Source organism: Rissa tridactyla, unplaced genomic scaffold, assembly GCF_028500815.1.
Source record: "Rissa tridactyla isolate bRisTri1 unplaced genomic scaffold, bRisTri1.patW.cur.20221130 scaffold_29, whole genome shotgun sequence".
In the NCBI taxonomy this organism is placed as follows: domain Eukaryota; kingdom Metazoa; phylum Chordata; class Aves; order Charadriiformes; family Laridae; genus Rissa; species Rissa tridactyla.
The window spans coordinates 4,616,994-4,636,630 of NW_026529507.1; the positions used below are offsets into that span (position 1 = coordinate 4,616,994).

The 19,637-nt window shown below is 52.7% G+C and overlaps 1 protein-coding gene across 1 annotated transcript; it reads left to right on the forward strand.

The window, feature by feature from the left end:
- Positions 1–991: 991 nt before the first annotated feature.
- Positions 992–13,483, forward strand: LOC128903298 (olfactory receptor 14A2-like; the record flags this gene model as incomplete). Its single annotated transcript, XM_054187314.1, has 2 exons — positions 992–1,453; positions 13,022–13,483. Coding segments are annotated over 2 exons (924 nt in total), but the record flags the coding sequence as incomplete, so codon positions are not given.
- Between the last annotated feature and the right edge of the window lie 6,154 nt (positions 13,484–19,637).

A 19,637-nucleotide genomic window follows, 5' to 3' on the forward strand; every position in this document is an offset into this window, starting at 1 on the left:
ACAGAGCAGCAGCTCCTGGCAGGGGCAGCTCCAGGCAGCAGAGAGCCACTCCACCCGGCTGCATCCCTCTCTGCTCCGCTGCACAGGGACAGAGAAACCAGATGGGAGAAACCGACTTTGAAACTGGAGGTTTACGGTTGGACTCGGTGATCTTGAAGGTCCCTTCCAACCTAAATAATTCTATGAGTCTATGACTCTTTAAACCTTCCACACTCACAAAAGGCGAATTTCATCTTCAAGTACGTTGTCAGGGAGACCATTCTTACAGGGAGAGCAGTGCAAGCACAGGACACCTGGGTGGTGCCCAGCAGGTCTACTGGTGAGCAGAGCAGCTCTCCTGACTCTGCACTAGGGCACAGAGAGCCCTTTTGTCCCTCAGGGCTCAGCAGTGTTCAGGCTAAAGGCAATGGGAAAGAGAAGGATTTGTGCTCCTGCAAAGAAAGTGCCCTCAGCAGCACAAGCCTGATCTCAAAAAAGCAGCTGAATGAAATTATTCCAAAGGAAGAGAAGTCATTTTGCAGGGATTTTTTGGGAAATAGAATAGGATTGGCTCAACGAAGCCTTCCTTATCTTGTCAACTGCTCTTTCTTGTCATGCTCAGAGTGCACAAATGTCCAACAGCAGCTCCATCACCCAGTTCCTCCTCCTGGCATTCGCAGACACACGGGAGCTGCAGCTCTTGCACTTCGGGCTCTTCCTGGGCATCTACCTGGCTGCCCTCCTGGCCAACGGCCTCATCATCACCACCATTGCCTGTGACAGCCGCCTCCACACCCCCATGTACTTCTTCCTCCTCAGCCTCTCTGTTCTTGACCTGGGCTCCCTGTCCACCATTGTCCCCAAATCCATGGCCAATTCCCTCTGGGACACCAGGGACATCACCTATGCAGGATGTGCTGCTCAGCTCTTCTTTTATATCTTCTTTCTCACAGCAGAGTTCTGTCTTCTTACCATTATGGCCTATGACCGCTATGTGGCCATCTGCAAACCCCTGCACTACGGGACCCTCCTGGGCAGCAGAGCTTGTGTCCACATGGCAGCAGCTGCCTGGGGCAGTGGGTTTCTCAATGCTCTCCTGCACACGGCCAATACATTTTCCCTACCCCTCTGCCAGGGCAATGCCCTGGACCAGTTCTTCTGTGAAATCCCCCAGATCCTCAAGCTCTCCTGCTCACACTCCTACCTCAGGGAAGTTGGGCTTCTTGTGGTCAGTGCCTGTTTAGGCTTTGGTTGTTTTGTGTTCATCGTGCTGTCCTACGTGCAGATCTTCAGGGCCGTTCTGAGGATCCCCTCTGAGCAGGGACGGCACAAAGCCTTTTCCACGTGCCTCCCTCACCTGGCCGTCGTCTCCCTGTTTCTCAGCACTGCCATGTTTGCCCACCTCAAGCCCCCCTCCATCTCCTCTGCAGTTCTAGATCTGGTGGTGGCTGTTCTGTACTCGGTCATACCTCCAGTAGTGAACCCCCTCATCTACAGCATGAGGAACCAGGAGCTCAAGGATGCCCTGTGGAAATTGATGACCAGATGATTTTCAGAAGCAATAAACAGTCATCTTCTGCAAATCTCTCATCATGTTTCTCATTGCCAGCAAAGCCCATCTCAGCTTGGCAAGCAAAGTTATTGTAATATTCGGTTTTGATTTGTGGTTTGGGTTTTGGTTGTTTTGTTATGGTTTTTTTTTTTGTTTTCTTTGTTTGCTTTGTATAATGTTGTCTACAAAGAAATATTGTCATTTGTGCTGCTTCTAATTATGCATCTTTGTAAATTTGTGAGTCCCACAGTCTCTGTAAATGAGGCCCCGCGCTCTCTGTGTATTTAAAAAAAGAAAGAAAGCACCTTCCAGCGACTTGTTTGCTCAAGATCCTTCGTTTGAAGCCCTCTCTGGAGCTGCAGGGCATGCCTGTGTGCAGAGGTGGAGGGGAAAGAACAGGACAGAGGAGAGGGAAGAAGAGGAGGGAGAACCAGCCTTGGTCTTCTCACAGCTGCTCTCTTCCCATTTCCACATTCTCCATTCTGATCCCTTGCGCTGTTGGAAGGCCTGATTGCTCTGGCAGCTCTCTCCTACTGCTGTGGTGTGGCAGCTCTCTCCTACTGCTGTGGTGTGGCAGCCCTGTGACCACAGGCAGGGGCAGGGACGGGTCAGTTCTCTGACAGAGCTGGCCTCCCTAACAGCACCTCCATCACAGCAGGGAATGTCCTCAGGGCAGTGCCTGAAGGCCTTCAGGCAAAAACACCTTTGGAAGGTCGTCTCCCAATGTTGCTGTCAAGAACATGCCCAGGAAAGTTCCCCACAAATGGCACCACCAGCGTAGAACTTAATTGTGTAAAGTGTGCGGGGGGGGACAAGCAGCAGGTCCCTCGCTCAGCCAGGGTTCCTGGGAAAGACATGAAGGACCAGCAGAGCAGGTTCTTGTCAGGTCCTGTGTGTGCAGGACACCCCAGGGAAGCTGCCACAGGGCAATGGTCACACACCTGGGCAGTAACAACCACAGGCGTGAGCATAATGTGCGTGTGGTGAGATTAACCTGAGTGAGAACAAACACCATCCGCTGTTCCTGGGGGTTCCATTAAGGGCTGTGGGACAGACAGTGTCTGGAGGTGACTTCACTTGGAGAGTAACGTCCCCTGGGAAACCCCCTGAATGCAGCACTGGGATGGGCTTCCTTGACCCCAGGTCCCTGTGTCCATTCCTCACGCCGTGGGGCATCTCAGAGAGGTGCCGAGCAGGGAGACACAGCGCGGGGCTGAGGTGCTGCCGGCCTCTGGGAGTGGCAACAGGAGGCCATGGAGTCTGCTGCAGGGCCTCTGCCCGTGCCAGGGAAGGACTCGTGTCTCTGAGCAGCCCTGCCAGAGCCCTGACAGTGCCGTGTGTGTCTCCAGGAACACCTGTGTGCTACCTCACCCTCCCCTCTCTTCATGGCCTGTCCCTTTGATTACACGGTGTGACAGAAGCACCTCTGTGGAGCATCTCCCCTGTGCAGTCTGAAAGGGTTCTGCAGGCGTGAGCGGCATTGCCCTCTAGAAGATGGCATTTCTCACCTCTCACAGAGCACAGAGCACGTCTAGGGAGTAGGAATGCAGTGAGAGGCACACACCCTCCATGTTTCACCTCTCTGAACGTCCTTCACAATTTTTTTAAGCAGCTGACAGAGAAGCAAATGTCTTCAGAAATAGGTGGGCTGGGCTGTTTGCACCAATGCTGAAACTCTCCTGATGTGAAACCATTACATTCATCATGGACTTTGTTTTCATAACCTCTTTCTAGACCCAATCTTCCCCTTCCTGTTCATGCTGGAATCCTGTGTGTGCAGCAGAGCTGCACTTGGGGGCAGCTCTCCTGCCCAGCATGGGCAGGCAGAAGGCCTTCTCCACCGGCTCCTCTGCCCTCCCTGGAGCCACTCCTTTCTGCGGCACCCCCACCACTCTCAGTGGGATGCCCAGAACAGCCCTCCTGAGAGAGTTTAACAAAGCCCTGTTTCAACACGCACCTCACCCCTGCTCGATCCTCTCATCTACAGCCTGAGGAGAAGGAAGGATGGGGGTTGGGAGGAACTGACAGAAACAGCTTAGGAAAGCTGTCGGCTGCAGAGAGATCCCGTTGGAGTCGTGGGCTTGTAGGAAGAAATCACTCTTCTGAAGTGGCCCTGAGGGCCTGGACAAGTTAAGTATTGTGTCCTGGGCACTCCTTGGCAAGTGACGCCTCTGGAAGTTTTCCACAGTGAGAAGGCTTTTGGTGTCAGGGAGATGGGGAAGGCTGGCCAGTGTCATTGTGACATCTCTCTCCAACACCTTGGAAAGGCCAGAGCCATCTGAGAGGTTCCTGGGGCCTTGGAAAAGGCAGACATGAACCCAGTGTTCCAAAAGGGCAGGAAGGAGGATTGGGACAATGACAGACTGGCCAGCCTCATCAGGGAAGGGGATATGACAAGTCCTCCTGCAGCCATCTGCAGGCGTTTGAAGGACAAGAAAGGGATGGCAGAAGACATGTGGGAGGGAAAAGAAGGGGATGTTGTGTACCCGGACTTTAGCAAGGCCTTTGACATGGTCTTCTGTAGTCTCCTTATAGCCAGGTTGTTGACAGCCGGCCTGAAGAAGTGGACGATGTGGTTGGTGGAAAGCTGTCTGAATAATGACGGAGGGACATCATCTGTGGTACAAAGTCCTTCTGGAACCCACTTACTAGTGGCATCCATCAAAGACCAGCCCTTGACACCTACTATGGAACATTATTATCTCTCCGTATGATGGCAGACAATGCACTTTCACCTCCTTTGTAGATGATGCCAAGCTGGGGGAGCCCTTGAGGAATCCCACCCTGTTAGCACTGTTGGTAGCAGGAGAGTTGGGAAGGATGACTGTGGTGGGTTACACATGGCAGGGCACGGAGGGTCGGAAGGGAGAAGCGTAGAGGGATGGCACCTTTGGGAATGAGCGCACAGGAGAGGTGACCCAAAGCTGACTAACAGAGTACTCCATCCCACCTGCATCTTGCTCAGTATAAAAGCTGAGGGATCACAGGGCTCAGGCTCTTTTTTCAGTGTCAGATGCCAGCTGGAGGAGCGGTGCTAGAGGAGGCTGGGAAGCAAAAGCGTGGTTGTGATGTGACAATTCAGGGCAGCACTTGGCCAGGGGCTGGTGCCAGGGGAATGGCGCTGGAGCCCCGGTGGTCCTGCTGTGGCCGGGACATTAATGGCCCCTGCGAGCGGGGTGGGGGCAGGGGCAGAAGGAGATGCCCTGAGCGGAGAGGGAAAAAAATAAATGCCCCAAGTGGGGCAGGAGCAAAGCGAGTCACCCCGATTTCAGCAGAGGCACAAAGAGCCACCTTGAGCAGGGCAGGAGTAAATCCAGCACCTGGTGTAGGGCAGGGGCAAAAGGAGCCTCCCCAGGCAAGAGAGGGGAAAAACCAGCTGTCCTGAGGGGGACACGATGAAAAGAAGCCACCCAAGCAAGGCTGAGGCCACACTGGATGCCCCAAGGGAAGGATATAAAGAAGAAAGCCTCCCCAAGTGGAGCAGGAGGAAAACTCCCTGCCCTGAGCTGAGCAGGAGGAACTCACTGCCCCGAGCAAGAGTGGGGAAAACTGGAGGACGCAGGAGGTGCAGGGGCCCAACTGGTGAGCTCAAGGAGGGCAGGGATAACAACCAGCTGCCTTCTTGGGGCAGAGGCAACACTCATTGCCCTCCAGGCAGGTCGTGGGGTTAAACCAGATGCTAAAAAGCCACCCACAAATGTTTTTTGGATCTGGAGGGTGGGAGAGCAGCTGGGTGGGGGCCTGGCAGCCACCCAAGGTGCACCCAGCGCAGTTGCTCAAGGGGGTTCTTTGGTAGCACTAGTTCAGAGTCAGTCTGTGGCTGTATCTTGGGGGTAGATTAAATTCATTGGAAACAAACCTGTCAGACACCAGGTGCTTTGCTACAGGAGTCTCGTGGATGCAGTCCTGCACCTGGGAAGAGTGGAAAAGAAGTCCTCAGCCCCCCGACTGTGCCGGCCAAAGCTGTGAAGGGGCTCGCTGACAGCCCTGGGCAGGTTTTTATTCCTGGGGCTGGTGCGGCTCCAGGCAGAGGCGGGAGCTCTGTGGGCAGACGAGCAGCCCTTGGCCAGCAGTGCCTGGGGCAGCCCAACAGCTGCCGGCTGGTGGCTGCAGGAGGTGCCCCAGCTGTGGTGGCTGAGGGGCCACAGTGCGTCCCCGTGCATGTGGGGGTGGCCCCTGTCACAAAGGGGCAGTGATGTGGCACCTGGCCACTGCTTGTGAGCTCACCTGGCCAGGGCTTGGCATCCTCAAGAGCGGGCCAGCCAAAGCTCCTTGGGCTGAGCTGGCCTTGGGACAACTCGGCTCCTGCCTTTGCCACTTGCTTGGCTGCTTTTTCCCAACCATTCATCGTTTACTGCCCACTTCTCCTCACCTTCCATCCTCTTCTGAAGGTAACGATGATTTGACCTTCAGGACAGATCATACAGGAGGTAGATATGGGATCAAAGTGATGGCTGGTCTATGCCTTCGGAGCTTTAGGATGAGCTGTTACAGCTTTATAGGCTGGCCAGATACGCAGTATGGGTAGAGTTCCTATTTGCTAATTGTTATTTCTTCAACACATCCCAGGGTGGGTAAGTAGGGGGTGGCAGTGTACTCTGAGGCTTTGGGCTCCGTCTGGAATGAGAAGAAGCCCATCCTGACAGATGCGGTAGGAAGAGAGACAGAAAAGGAGCACAGCGAAGGCAGTTGTTAAAGCAGCAGCTGAAAGCCGGTCCCTCCTGTGTCCAAGGGGGCAAAGTGTGGGGTGGAGAACCAGAGGGCTCTGCTGCTAATGGCAGCCAGAGGGAAGCAGCAGGTCCTCTTCAGAGAAGGTGACACCCAGTGCAGTCTTCCCAAAGGGCCTTGGTAACTGCTGTCAGTTGGATTCCTGCGACAGGGACAGCAGGGCCGTCAGCTGCAGCTCTGCAGCGGCTGGAACTACCACTGAAACGGTGCTGGTGGCGGATGCTGTTCTCTGGGTTTAGTTTGGGATTTTTTGTAATTTATTTTGTTGAAGTGCAACTATTTCTTTGCACTCAGGTGTCAGGATTAGCACTGATCTTCTCTTTCTGGAGCATGTCCTGGCATCCTTCGTCATCCAGAGCTTTCCCTGCTGTTCCTGAAGAGGAGCGATGGCCTCAATGGGGCCACCCATCACTCCTGTGAGTGCCGACTTCACCATCAGGCTTGGACTTTGTGAATCCCCAAAGGCAAGGGACGTGGCTGGTGCTCCGTCCCTGAATGGTGATGTACAGGCAATCGAGAGGGAATTCTGGGGTGAGTCAGTCATGACTTATGAGCCAGTTTTGACATCTCATGTCATGACTTCTCATCATGATGAGACATGAGGGGTGCCCCCATCCATCCCCCACATCCATTCAGCACCCAAGCACGTCATCAAGGCCTTTCAGCCTTCAGTTCCCTGAGTGTGTTCTGCACTCCAGTTTGGGAAGAAAAGGCCTATTTTCACCCATGGCACTGAGGAAACTCCCTTTTATTGCAGAGATACCACAAAGGAGGCCAGCATTACCATGGTTCCATCCCATCTCTTGAGTGTTCCATCCCATCTCCCATGCTCAGTATAAAAGATGAGGAATCAAAAGGTCGGCTCTTTTCTTTAATGGCTCTCTTTGTTCAGTGACTGATGTCTGAGGAGGACCCTGTTTCTCTGACTTTGATCCTGACCTGTGTGTTCCTGAATCTATATCCGATATCCAGTTCCTATCTGGTGCTGAGTCCAGTCCTTGACTTCCCCAGTGCCTGCCATTGACATCTCCCTGGGAGCCTGAAAGGGTTTTGTGTGCATTGTATCTATTTCATTATTTCCTTTATATTTTATTATTAATATTTCATTAATGTAACTACTTTAATGAACTCTTACTTTTTTATTACAGTAACCATTTTTTTCTAAACTCATAAATCTTTTATCTCTTTTCTGTGTCTCCTTGGAATGAGAGGTGGGGGAGAGCATCTGTCATCTCACCATTGGCCAATCTGCCCCAAACCACGACAGCCCTCCTGTCCAGCTGGTTTTTACCCATCTATTTATCCATCCATGCAGACCATAGTGTGCTGACATTGAACATTGTGGGGGATGATGCTGAAAGCCTTGCTGACTTCCAGGTAGAAGACAATCATTGCTCTTCCTTGCCCAGAAATCCTCTCCTTTCTTCAGAAAACGTAAAAAGGATGGCCAGGAAGAAGCTACCTTGGGTAAATCCAGGGTAAATCACCTTCTCTTTCAGACACCCAGAAAGGGGTGTCACAGGGGGGCACAGCCTTCTGTTACCCTGCTCATCCTTTGGGCCTTTTTGCAAGGTGCATGCAATGTTTGGGTTCTTACAGTAATCAGGGAGTTCCCTCAGACTCCGTGACCTTTCAAAGATGATGGAGAAGGGCCTCACGGTGACACTGTCCTGCTCGCTCAGGTCCTTGGGAGCCTGCCCCTCCAGCCCCATAGCCTGGTAAGGACTATGTTTGCCCAAGTGACACCTGAATTGATCCGCATTCACTGCTGGTTATTTTCTTCCAGACTCCTGCCTTGAGGAGCAAAGGGCTGAGAGACCTTGCTGGGGAAGACTAAGGCAAGGGGGATACAGTATCTCATATTTCTCTACACCTGTTCTTACTAAATTCTGCAGTGGCCACAGATAATCTTTGGGTTTTTTCTTGCATTGGTCTGGAAGTACTAAGAGATCCTCTTGATGTCCTCGAAGCTCTTGCAAGGGTCAACACTAGGGAAGCTTTGGCTCCTCTAAAGCCATCCCTATTTCTAAATTCCTGCATCAGTCCTTGCATCCACGTTCCTTCCTTAGCCAAGCTGCTCTCCTGAAATGTCTGGTTGTTTTCTGGCTTCTCTGAAAGACCAACTGTACTGAGCTCTGCTGCCTTTGAATACTGCTGCCCATGGGCCTACCACTGAAAGTCCCCTGAAGAGGCTAAAATCTTCTCCCAGTATTTCATGGTCCCTACAGCCAAAGCTGACACTGGTTTTCGCATCCCTGATCAGCACTTCCTCTTTTGCAAGGACTGGATTGAAGTGAGCATCACCTTTGTTGGTCTGCGCCTGTGCAAAGAAGTTGTCCAAAGAGACCCCAACACCAGCTGGACAGTATGCATCCTGCCATGCTCACCTGCCAGTGAGTGTCATTAAAGTCTCCAATAGCACTTGGGGTCATGGATCTGAGGACTTCCATGGCTTGCTTAAGCAAACCTTTCTCCACTTCCTTACCCTGATTGCAGGTGCTTTGTCTCCCACGAGGGTGTCACACTAACAGGCCTCTCCTTTGACCCTCACTCACAAGGGCTCACGCAACCTGCTGCACATCCCATAGAGGAGCTCCACACATAGAACAAGCTCCTGCACATGGAGGGCATCTCCCTCCTCATCTTCCTGGCCCGTCTCTCCTGAAAAGCCCCTATGCACCATGGCAGCACCACTGTGAGCTGTCCCACCACCCCTTGCCACTTATTCCACCAACGTACAAACTCTAGGATGGCACATGGGACTCCAGCTCCTCCGGTCTGTGCCCCAGGCTGAGGGCACTGGTGCACATTTGGTCTGCAGCACCTGAGCTGGAGCACTGGGGCCAAGCTTGGACTTGTCCCAGGCAAACCCAGTACCAAGTGCCCAAGACCCCACACCTGCTAATGCTGTGCTCGAGACCAGAGACATACTGGATGCGACGGCAGGCGGCAATGTGAAGGCACTAAACGAGGAAACGCTGCTCCCTACAACACCAGAAAAGCCAGGCTGGGCTCTGTAGCCCTGGAAGAAGCAGGCTTTGTTGTCTGTAGTGTTGCTGAAGACCTGTGGCGGAGGTGAAGCTGATCTCCAGGATGACAAGGTGCTGCTCAAAATGTCCTTGCGTGTGGATAAGCTGTGATCCAGGAACACTGTGAAAATCATTCACCTGTGTCGACTGTCTCATCAAGGGCCTCAGGAAAGGATTGTTGAAAGAAGAACTGGGAGAGTTTGGGAGCAGCCAAATCATTTGAGGCCCCAGTGTGATAGGCTTCCTGTTCATGACCTTCTCTGCATCAGCTGAATGGAGATGGGTGAGACCGTGCCTCACTGCAGTGGTGGGTTTCAGTCGCTGATCCACGGAAACTGAACGTGCCTGAGATGCCACATAGGCTTGCACAAAGGAACCAAATCGGCCTGCAGTGCCCTCTGGGGTGTCCCTCACGCATCTGCTCTGAACACCAATGGCTTTCCCATAGGTCCTGTGCGGTCCCTGCCAGCCTGTGCTGGAGAGCGCTGGCATCTCACTTAGCACCACAGGCCTGTGTTTGGCCATTGAGAAGCTTCCTGAATTGGGTTAAGCCATGTAGGGATGTCCCTGAAACAACTGCCATTACAGTCAGTGGAGAGCTAGGAACTACAGCTGATGGAGAAGAGAAAGAGAGGGACTTAGGTCTGTTTGCTCAGCTGATGACCTCTGTAGGCTGCTGTAGATACAAGGAAAAGGAAAGGTTTTAGTTGTCTTAAATGTAAACACCTGCTGTCATTTCCATCTGCCAAAGGAATTCCTCACAAGGCTCCAGGATGGTGCCCCCCGATGCTGCCTTGTCTCTCAGCATTGCCGCATTAGAGCTTGCAGTCACCTGCAAATGTCTTGGACAAGCTCTGGTGTCACCTCCAATGTCACCAGGTGTTTCCACCTGAACAACACCCTCAATCTCCATTAAGTAGCCTGAGAGCTGAGACAAGGAGCTCCCATACAGCTGCCTGTATTTGTGCACACCTGAACTGAGGCAAGAAGAATCCCACCTCCTGTGGGTTTGTGGAAGGAACAAGAGGGAGTCCTCCCCTAGCCCAGGACTTCAAACCCAGGATGAGATGCCTCAAATGATTCAGCTGCATCACTGCACCCACCAGGGGTAAAGAGCTGTCTGGGTGTCCTGTCTAATGGTGAGACAAGGAAAGGCTATTCTCATGCCTAACTCTGTCTCTGGGAATAGAAATGACACAGCTGGAAAGAAGTGTCTCTGCCCAGCTGAGGAAGGGAACCTCAGTGCTGACTTCAGCCTGTTTCCCAGCAGGTTCTCCCGAAGCCCCAGGGACACCTGAAGGGAGGCCAAAGTGGGCAGAGAAAGGGCTGCCTTGGGCTGGTCCTCTGCTGCTGAGCTGGGCTGGGCTCCTGGGACAGAGGGAGCTCATGGCAAGCGGGCAGCACTCCTTCCACAGCACTGCAGAGAGACAGCTCTGCCCAAAGCGCAGCAGGGCTGAGGGCACTGCCTGCAGGTGCCAAGGGGAGAGGAGCAAGGCAGAGATGTTAAAGGCACTCTAGGAGCGGGGGGATAGCTGAGCTCTCACTGCGGGAGGAATCTTCACAGCCCTCTATATGGTAAGTCTCTGGCTGCAGGGTACTGAGTTTGGTGTTCTTTGGAGGACATCCTAGACCTGGTTCATCCCGCGGCCTGCAGGACCTGGCAGGAGGATTCTCAGAGATTCCCAAGTAGAGGAGGAGGACGTGCTCTGGAGCAGGGCTTCCCTGCTGCACTTCAGTAGGTCGGGGCACGGTGGTTTCCTTGTCTTTGGGATGACTGCAGGGGTACCAAACTGGGTGTGCAGCCAGAGGAGCCCAGGGCTGTCCTTCCGCAGACGGTCCCTGCACCCCGGGGGATCACTGCCAGGGCATTTCCAAGGAAACTTTTCAAGAGGCTGGTCAAAGTGGGGATTACCTGAAAGGGAAGGAGTCTGTGCTTTGAGATGAGTCACCTTGTTTGGCTGGGTGGACAGTGGGAGATGGGACTTTATTTTCCCACTCTTGCGAAGGCACGGGGTCGCCCACTCCCTTTGAGTTCTCTGAGCCGCCCCTTTGCCCCTGTGCAGGCAGAGATGCCCTGGAGCAGTTCCCTGCTGCCAGGAGGTGTTTGCAGGGCAGAGCTGAGCACATCGCAGGTGGGATGGAGTTCTCTTTGTGTGAGCACTGCAAAGGAGGAGACCTGGGCACAGAGAAGCGGTTCCCAGCAGAGACAGCTCCAGGCAGCAGAAACATTGTCAGAGAGGGAGAGGGAGGAGATCCCAGAAACGTGAGGGGAGGGGGGATTCGGGCACCCCCCTGCCATCCGCTGCAGTGCAAGCACCTTTCCTGCAGCAGCTCCCAGGTCTCCTCTCCCACACAGTGCAGCCCCCCACTCTCAGCGTCACAAACACTCGGCCATCACTTTCCTTCCCAACAGCTCGACCAACAAAGAGGGAGATGGGGATTCAGCTTCAGCTGAGACACAAGCACTTGGGTCCTGCCATGCAGATGTTTCCATGGAGGAAAAGCAGCCAAATCCCCTCGCGGACTTTGGAGCCAGGCACCAGAGTGTGCCTGACTGGAAAAGACCTTTTAGGACACCCCATCTTAAAGACATTTGGCTCTTTCCCTGAGGGGGCCCTGCTGAGCTGCAGGCTGCCCTCCAGAAGGTCACAACTCTCCCATGGCATCTCTGTGTTTTCTAAGTACCCGACAGAGAAGACACCACAGCGCTAAGGCCAAGGAGATGCCACGGGACGGCTGTAGGTCGGCAGCTGCAATGAGGCCTCTGTGTCCCTGGCTGGGAGGGGAGAGATGAGATTCCTCTGCTCTCAGCAGTGTCCTGGTCTTCTGGGGGGAACACCTGGGTGTTACTGTCCTCAAGCTCAAAAAGGTGCCTGCCCAGGGCAGCTGGGAGCAGGGCTGAGGGACAGGTCAGCTCTCCACACTCTTCACTGAGGGACAGTCCCTTTGCCTGCCAGCACCCACAGGATTTCACTTGGAGTGCAGCAGGAATGCTCCAAAACTCCTCAGCTCTTGTGTGACAACTGGAACAAAATCCACAGAACAAATTCCCCTCAACTTTGCTCTGCCGTCGGGTGAATTAGGAGTGACAATGCTGAAAAGCTCTTCGATATCAAAAGTGGATGTAGGCTAAGATCACCCCGTCTTCCTATCGACCAATTGCTGTAGGCAGGACTGAATCCTGCAGAGCCCCCTGCTCCCAGCGGCACCCTCAGCCAGCACCAACCACAGCTCATGAAAGGGAGCTGCCAAAGGTCTGCTTGAAAGGGGAGAGGAACTTTCAGAAGTTTTTCTGAGAAACTGAATAGACTTTGGTCTCTTCTTCGAACAGGTCCCCATGTCCAGAGGACAAATATCCAATGGCAGCTCCACCACCCAGTTCCTCCTCCTGGCATTCGCAGACACACGGGAGCTGCAGCTCTTGCACTTCGGGCTCTTCCTGGGCATCTACCTGGCTGCCCTCCTGGGCAACGGCCACATCATCACCACCATCGCCTGTGACCACCGCCTCCACACCCCCATGTACTTCTTCCTCCTCAACCTCTCCCTCCTCGACCTGGGCTCCATCTCCACCACTCTCCCCAAATCTCTGGCCAATTCCCTGTGGGGCACCAGGGACATCTCCTACACAGGATGTGTGGCCCAGCTCTTATTCTTTTTCTTTTTCATGTCAGCTGAGTATTTTCTTCTCACCGTCATGTCCTATGACCGCTACGTTGCCATCTGCAAACCCCTGCACTACGGGACCCTCCTGGGCAGCAGAGCTTGTGTCCACATGGCAGCAGCTGCCTGGGGCAGTGGGTTTCTCTATGCTCTCCTGCACACGGCCAATACATTTTCCCTGCCCCTCTGCCAGGGCAATGCCCTGGACCAGTTCTTCTGTGAAATCCCCCAGATCCTCAAGCTCTCCTGCTCACACTCCTACCTCAGGGAAGTTGGGCTTCTTGTGGTTAGTGTCTGTTTAGGCTTTGGTTGTTTTGTTTTCATCGTGCTGTCCTATGTGCAGATCTTCAGGGCCGTGCTGAGGATCCCCTCTGAGCAGGGACGGCACAAAGCCTTTTCCACCTGCCTCCCTCACCTGGCCGTGGTCTCCCTGTTTCTCAGCACTGCCGTGTTTGCCCACCTCAAGCCCCCCTCCATCTCCTCCCCAGCTCTAGACCTGGTGGTGGCAGTCCTGTACTCATTGGTGCCTCCAATACTGAACCCCCTCATCTACAGCATGAGGAACCAGGAGCTCAAGGATGCCCTATGGAAACTGGCTCAATGGACGTTGTTTCACCATTAATAAATTGTCTCCCCTTCTCCGCATGTTTTCTAGACTTTCTGTTAGGCAATAAGCCTGCTTTTTTCTCTTGCAGTCATCCTGCTTCTGTATAATTTTCTGGGTTTGTACCACTTGTCTTGAGGTTTGTTCCAGTTGTGTCTGAGCCTTGCACAACACTGTGTCAAAGGTGACCTGCCTAATAGCAGCTCTTCAAGAAAAAGGCATCTCCCAGGTGCAGTGCCTGGATGCTAGGTGCTTCCTCCAAAGGTACTGCCAATAAAACGTCCAACGAACTGGTCTTTCAAAGAGTCTCTTCTCCCTGTGTTCTCCCTGTGTTTGGGGTTAAGCTCACTGTACTATTGGGTTCCGTGGACCAAATGTTCTGGTTTGAAAGGCTCTCTTCTTGTCTCCAGTGGTAGTGGAGATGGTGCATGAGCTCCCGATTACCTCCTCAGGCTGCTTCACATGTGTCAGGACTTATGGCATACAGCAGACTCTATGGAAATGAATTTGGACGTGTGAGGAGAGGATGGGGACTCACCACGTGCCCTGAGCTGGGAGTGAATGAAGACACAGGAGATGAAACATCCACAGAGGTGAAGTCCCCCACAAGCAAAACACTAAACTGAGGTATGCACAAACAAGGCCTCTGCAATGCCCAGAAAGTCAGTGTGGATCCGGTAGGCGTGGGAAAGGGAGGCTGGAGAGGTGTGGGAGCTGCCGGAGGACCCTCAGGGCCAAGGAATGTCGTGCTGTCCTGGGGAGCGGGGCTGATGTGAGCAGAGGAGGGGGCAAATTCACTCAGGGTTGGGGGTCACCTCAAAAGGCTATCAGGAGAGGCAGAGAGTGACTAGCCTGTTTTCCTCATTGCCTTGAGGCCAGCACTAGCCTGGGGCTGATGGGGAGGCTGAGCTCCTTGTCTGCCCCCCAGGGGCTGTGTGCCCTTCAGAGGAGCTGGGGCTGTGGAGTGAGTGCCGAGAGCTCTGCAGCAACTGTGGTGGGCACTGCTGTGGGACCAGCCCAGACTGGGCAGCTGTGCTTGGCTGGGCAGAGGAGAGGGCAAGGGCTCTGGAGAGAGATGAGGAACAGCTGGGATGGGCTGGTAAAAGCCTGGGAGAGGAAAATGTCAGTGTAGAGCTAAGTTGTGTGAGTGTGCAGGGTGTGGGCACTCCAGGTGTGGCCTCACCAGTGCCAAGGAGAGGGGAAGGTCACCTCCCTCCATCTGCCAGCAATGCTTTTCCTGATGCAGCCCAGGAGGCTGTTGGCCTTTGTCATGGTGGTGCATTGCTGGCTCATGCTCAGCTGTTTGTCCTCCAGGACCCCAAGGTCCTTCTCTGCAGAGCCACTATCTAGCCAGTCAGCCCCCAGCATGATGCCCACAGTGTGCCTAGATCACAAGCTGTCCTCCCCCAGGGACTTTCTCAGCAGCAGCTTGTCCTTCTTGCAGATCAGCTCCACCTCTGCCATAGGTCCCACAGTGCTTCAGAGTAACCTGGGACAGCAAACCCCTCTCCTGCCAGGGCTGCGCAGCCAAGGCCTGTTTCTCTCTGGCCTTGGGGACTGCAGCTTTTACTCTTGTTGTGGGAATCTCATCCATCGTTTTGTGTCCACCTGCCATCCACTCCAGCATGCCTCTGCAGGGTTTCTGGCAGGAAGTGTGGCCTGTGGGGGACCCACACCGGAGCAGGCTGCGAGTGCACGTTGCTGGCTCACGTTGAGCTTCTCATCCACCAGCACACCCAAGTCCCTCTCCTCAGGGCTGCTCTCAAGCCATTCTCCACCCAGCCTGTATTTGTGCCTGGGATTGCCCCGACCCACGTGCAGGACCTTGCACCTGGCCTGGTTGAACTTCATGAGGTCCACACAGGCCCATCTCTCAAGCCTGTCCAGGTCCTTCTGGATCGCATCCCATCCCTCCAGCTTGTCAACTGCTTCACACAGCTTGGTGTTGAAACAAAGAACTCTACACAACAGCACTTGGATACTGTGAAGTCCGTGTTCTTTATTCGGCTTTCTTGTTGCCCTTGATGCCTCTGGCCAGATTTGACTCTCTCTGGGCTTTGGCTCTCCTGACATGATCCATGGCTGCTTGGACAATTTCTCTGTATTCCTCCCAGGCTACCTGTCCTTGCTTCCACCTTCTGTAGGCTTCCTTTTTCTTTGATTTACCCATGGTAAGTCCATGCTGATGGTTCTTAGCACAGCTGCCAAATGGGCCACACTGATGCACAAGTGGAGCTGGTACTGCCAAGAGGCAGAGCTGGTCAGAGATGTGAAGACCAGTCTCAGCCTTGGCTGTAGTGACCATCAAATGGTGGTCTCCCAGATCTCCAGGGGAACAGGGAAGGAGAGGATCAGAGCTGGTCAGAGATGTGAAGACCATTCTCAGCCTTGGCTGTAGTGACCATCAAATGGTGGTCTCCCAGATCTCCAGGGGAACAGGGAAGGAGAGGAGCAGAGCACAGACCCTGGACAGTAGGGAAGGAGGCCTACTGAGGGCACTGGCAGGTGGGCTCCCATGGAAACCATGTCAGGGCCCTGAAAATATCCACAGGCCTTCATGGCCCTGAGCAGCTTCACCTGGGGCCTCCTCCCACCCCTCTGTCCCTCAGCTCAGGATCCCCTTTAAGCCCAGGCCTGAGGTTCAGCCCCAGCTTGATCTACGCTGTAGGTGTAAAGGTTCTCCAGACGCAGCCTTGCCTGTCCATGGACCTTGTTGGTTTGCTCTTGCAGGCTGACTTCCCAGCTTGATTCTTTATCGGGTGGACCACGAAAGAACTGCCATTCACTGAGCGGCCCTCCAAGTGCCAGACCCCAGCTGATTCACAGGGGCCTAGGGCCTTTCTGCTTTCTTTCTTCATGTCACTTGGTCAGGTTTGGGGAGGAGAGGAAGAAAAGCATGTGAGGTTTCTGGGTGCCAATGACTGAAAGTGGGAAGCCGAAGCATCCCATGTGAAGTGATTTAAAGGCTAGGCTAGTTCAACACTCTTATTTTCAACTCCTTTCTTGGAGGCCTTCAACCTTCCACAGGAATCTGGAAGCTCTGAGATCCCTCCATCTCACTCTCTTTTAGCAATTAAGTTGATAGTAACCAAGCCAGAGGCTTTGTTTCCATTCTCTTTACAGCCTAAATCACCACTTGGTCTGGAGATGTGGAGAAGTTTGTAGAAGAACAAGAAAGACAAGAAAGTGGCTGCTCCCAGGAATCTCAGGAGGCATGGCATACTGATAGCTTTGTTCAGGAAGCTGGTCAAATGCCTCAAGGCATGACCAATGCTGGTCAAATGTTGCTCAAGGCTTTATCCCGTAGGAGATGGAAAACATCCAAGGACAGAGATGGCACAATGTCACTGGGAAACCTCCTGCAATGCTTGGATGCCCCCACAGAGAAAAAGATTTTCATTTTCTTTGTCCTGAACCTTCCTTATTTCAACATCTGACCATTGTCTATTAACCTCCTGCCAAGCACCACTGTCACAAGCCTGGCTCCATGGCCCTGAAAATGTCCCCATAGGGACACACAGGCTGCAATGAGCTTCCCAAGACCTTCCCTTCTCCAGGCTAAAGAAGGCCCTTCCCCTTCAGCCCCTAAGCATCTTGGTGGCCAACCGCTGAACTCGCTCCCAGCTATCACAATCTTCCTTGCTGTGATGTGTTGACCATGGCCAATAGCCAATAGCCCAGCAGCCACACAGTCGCTCACACTTTCTTCCCCCTTCACAAGTGGGACAAGGAAGAAATAAAGTGTGAAAAGTTTTGGGTCAACATAACAATTTAACTGGTGAAGAGAAGAGATTAAAAAAAACCTCAACAAGTGAAACGGAGACCATCACTCAACACCTCCCACAAGCAGACTAATGCCCAGCCAGTCTCCAAGCAGCAGATTCCTTAAACAATAAAAAACCCCACCATCTTCCTCCTGTGCCTCAAGCTTTTATTTCTGAGCATGAGGTCATATGGTATGGAATATGCCTCTGGTCAGTTTGGATCAGCGGTCCTGGCTGGGTCCCCTCTCAACTTCTTTCTCACCTCCCACCTACTCACTGGAGGGAGCAGAACAAAGAAACAGAGAAGGCCTTGACACCATGCAAACTCTGTTCAGCAATACCCAAAACACTGGAGTCTTCTGAGTTTTCTCAAGTCCCACGGGCATAGGAAACAGCCATCCTCCGGGACTTCTTGTGGTCTGGTCCAGAAGAGAAGCCGTGCTGGGCTAGCCTTTTTCCTTTAGGAGAGTTAGACCAGCAGCCCATGGAGGACCCCGGTGGAGCAGGCTCCTGGCAGGACCTGCTGCCCAAGGAGAGGAGCCCATGCTGGAGCAGGTTTTGCAGCAGGACCTGTGGCCTGTGGGGGACCCACACTGCAGCAGTCCACGCCTGAAGGACTGTACCCTGTGGAAAGGATCCACGCTGGAGCAGTTTGTGGAGAACTGCAGTCAGTGGGAAGGACCCACATTTGGGCAAGGTCAGAAACGAAGTGTTATGGACTGATGGCAACTCCCATTCCACAAGCCCCCTGTGCCACTCGGGGCAAAGGTAGAAGAGTTAGGAATGAAGTTGAGCCTGGGAAGAAGGGAGGGAGGGAGGGGGGAAGGTGTTTTGAATTGTGTTTTATTTCTCACTGTCCTATTCTGTTACAATCAATTGGAAATACATTTAATGAATTTTCCCAAGTTGGGTCTGTTTTGCCCATGGCAGTAATTGGTAAATTAATTGGTAAACAAATGATCCTCCGAGTTTATTGCTATTGACAAACGTGGCAAGAGTGCCCTCATGCACAAATGCAGTTACTACATCGTGAAGGCAGTCAGGTTGGCGAGGCATGATTTACCCTTGGTAAGTCCATGCTGATGGGTTTTGGACACGTTCTGCTGTTGGTGCCCACAGATGTCACCCAAGAGGACTCCAACTGATGGCCCGCTCCTCACCGATGTGAGCCTGTGCAGCCTCTGGTTCCCTGGGGTGCAGTGTTGGATTCTTCCAAAGACGGGTGCACCACTTGCTTGTCCTCTCTCACAAGAGACCTCTGCCAATCCCATAACCTCTCAGAAAGGATATTCCAAAGAAATATTGATCTTCCCTGTGACGCCATTACAACTATTCTCCCTGTTACACAGTGCAGTTAGTTTCTCTAATTTTTTGTCTACTTGTCCTGATACAGTGACCATTTCTAAAGTCACCTTTTCAGATCCAGACTGTCTAGGCAAAGGCCCTTTCCATAATTCTTCAGTTTTCTTCTCCATTTACTCTTTGTTCATCCAGGTACCTCTCGCCCACGCTGCTGCTTTCACCTTCAGGGACTGAACAGCCTGACTGTCTCTCAACAGGCTAATTGCCTCCTTAGCCAGCTCTTTAATTATGTTTATATCTATCATTTTTTATCTAACTACCTAAGTTTATCCCTTGTAGAAATCAACTTCATTAGTGGTAGCTTGTACTTAGCATATGATTACAGAATATCATTTATTGTTTATGAAAACTGATTGTGCTTTACTTTTCTTTTCTGAAGAATGGGGAAAATTCTCCTGTGCCTGGGTGCAGCCAGGTCTCTAAGGGGCTCAGGTGGGAGATGGAGCAATGGAGCTGTAACCTGCAGCTGCAGAGACCAGTGGAGAAGTCTGATGCAAGGAGCAGTGATGCAAGTCCCAGGTGGGCAATGTCAGAAATGGTGAGGTTGGGGAGGTGAGGAGCAAGGCTGTCCATCCAGCGATGGACATCAAGGGACTGCTTTAAGTAGGTGTCCAGACTTCCTGAGGAAACACTCTGCACCAATATCAATCAGAGAATGCTTCTATCACCTCTTCTGTAAAGTGAAATGTAATAAAATATATCCTTTAACAGAAAAGATCATTTTTATCAGATGCATTTTGAAATCTTCCTACTTCATTACACTATGAAACCTCTCCAATTAGCTGTACAAGTCTTGAAGAAAATTACAAAAAGAGAAGCTTGTTAAGGCTTTCTGTCTTTTAATGAGCCCCATGGGGTATTTGCTGCTGAGTCCACAGACCTCAGATACTGAGAGAAGGTTGAACAGAGTGCTCAAGAAATCAGAAGTCAAACTCCAAGTACCTGGAAGCATTAAT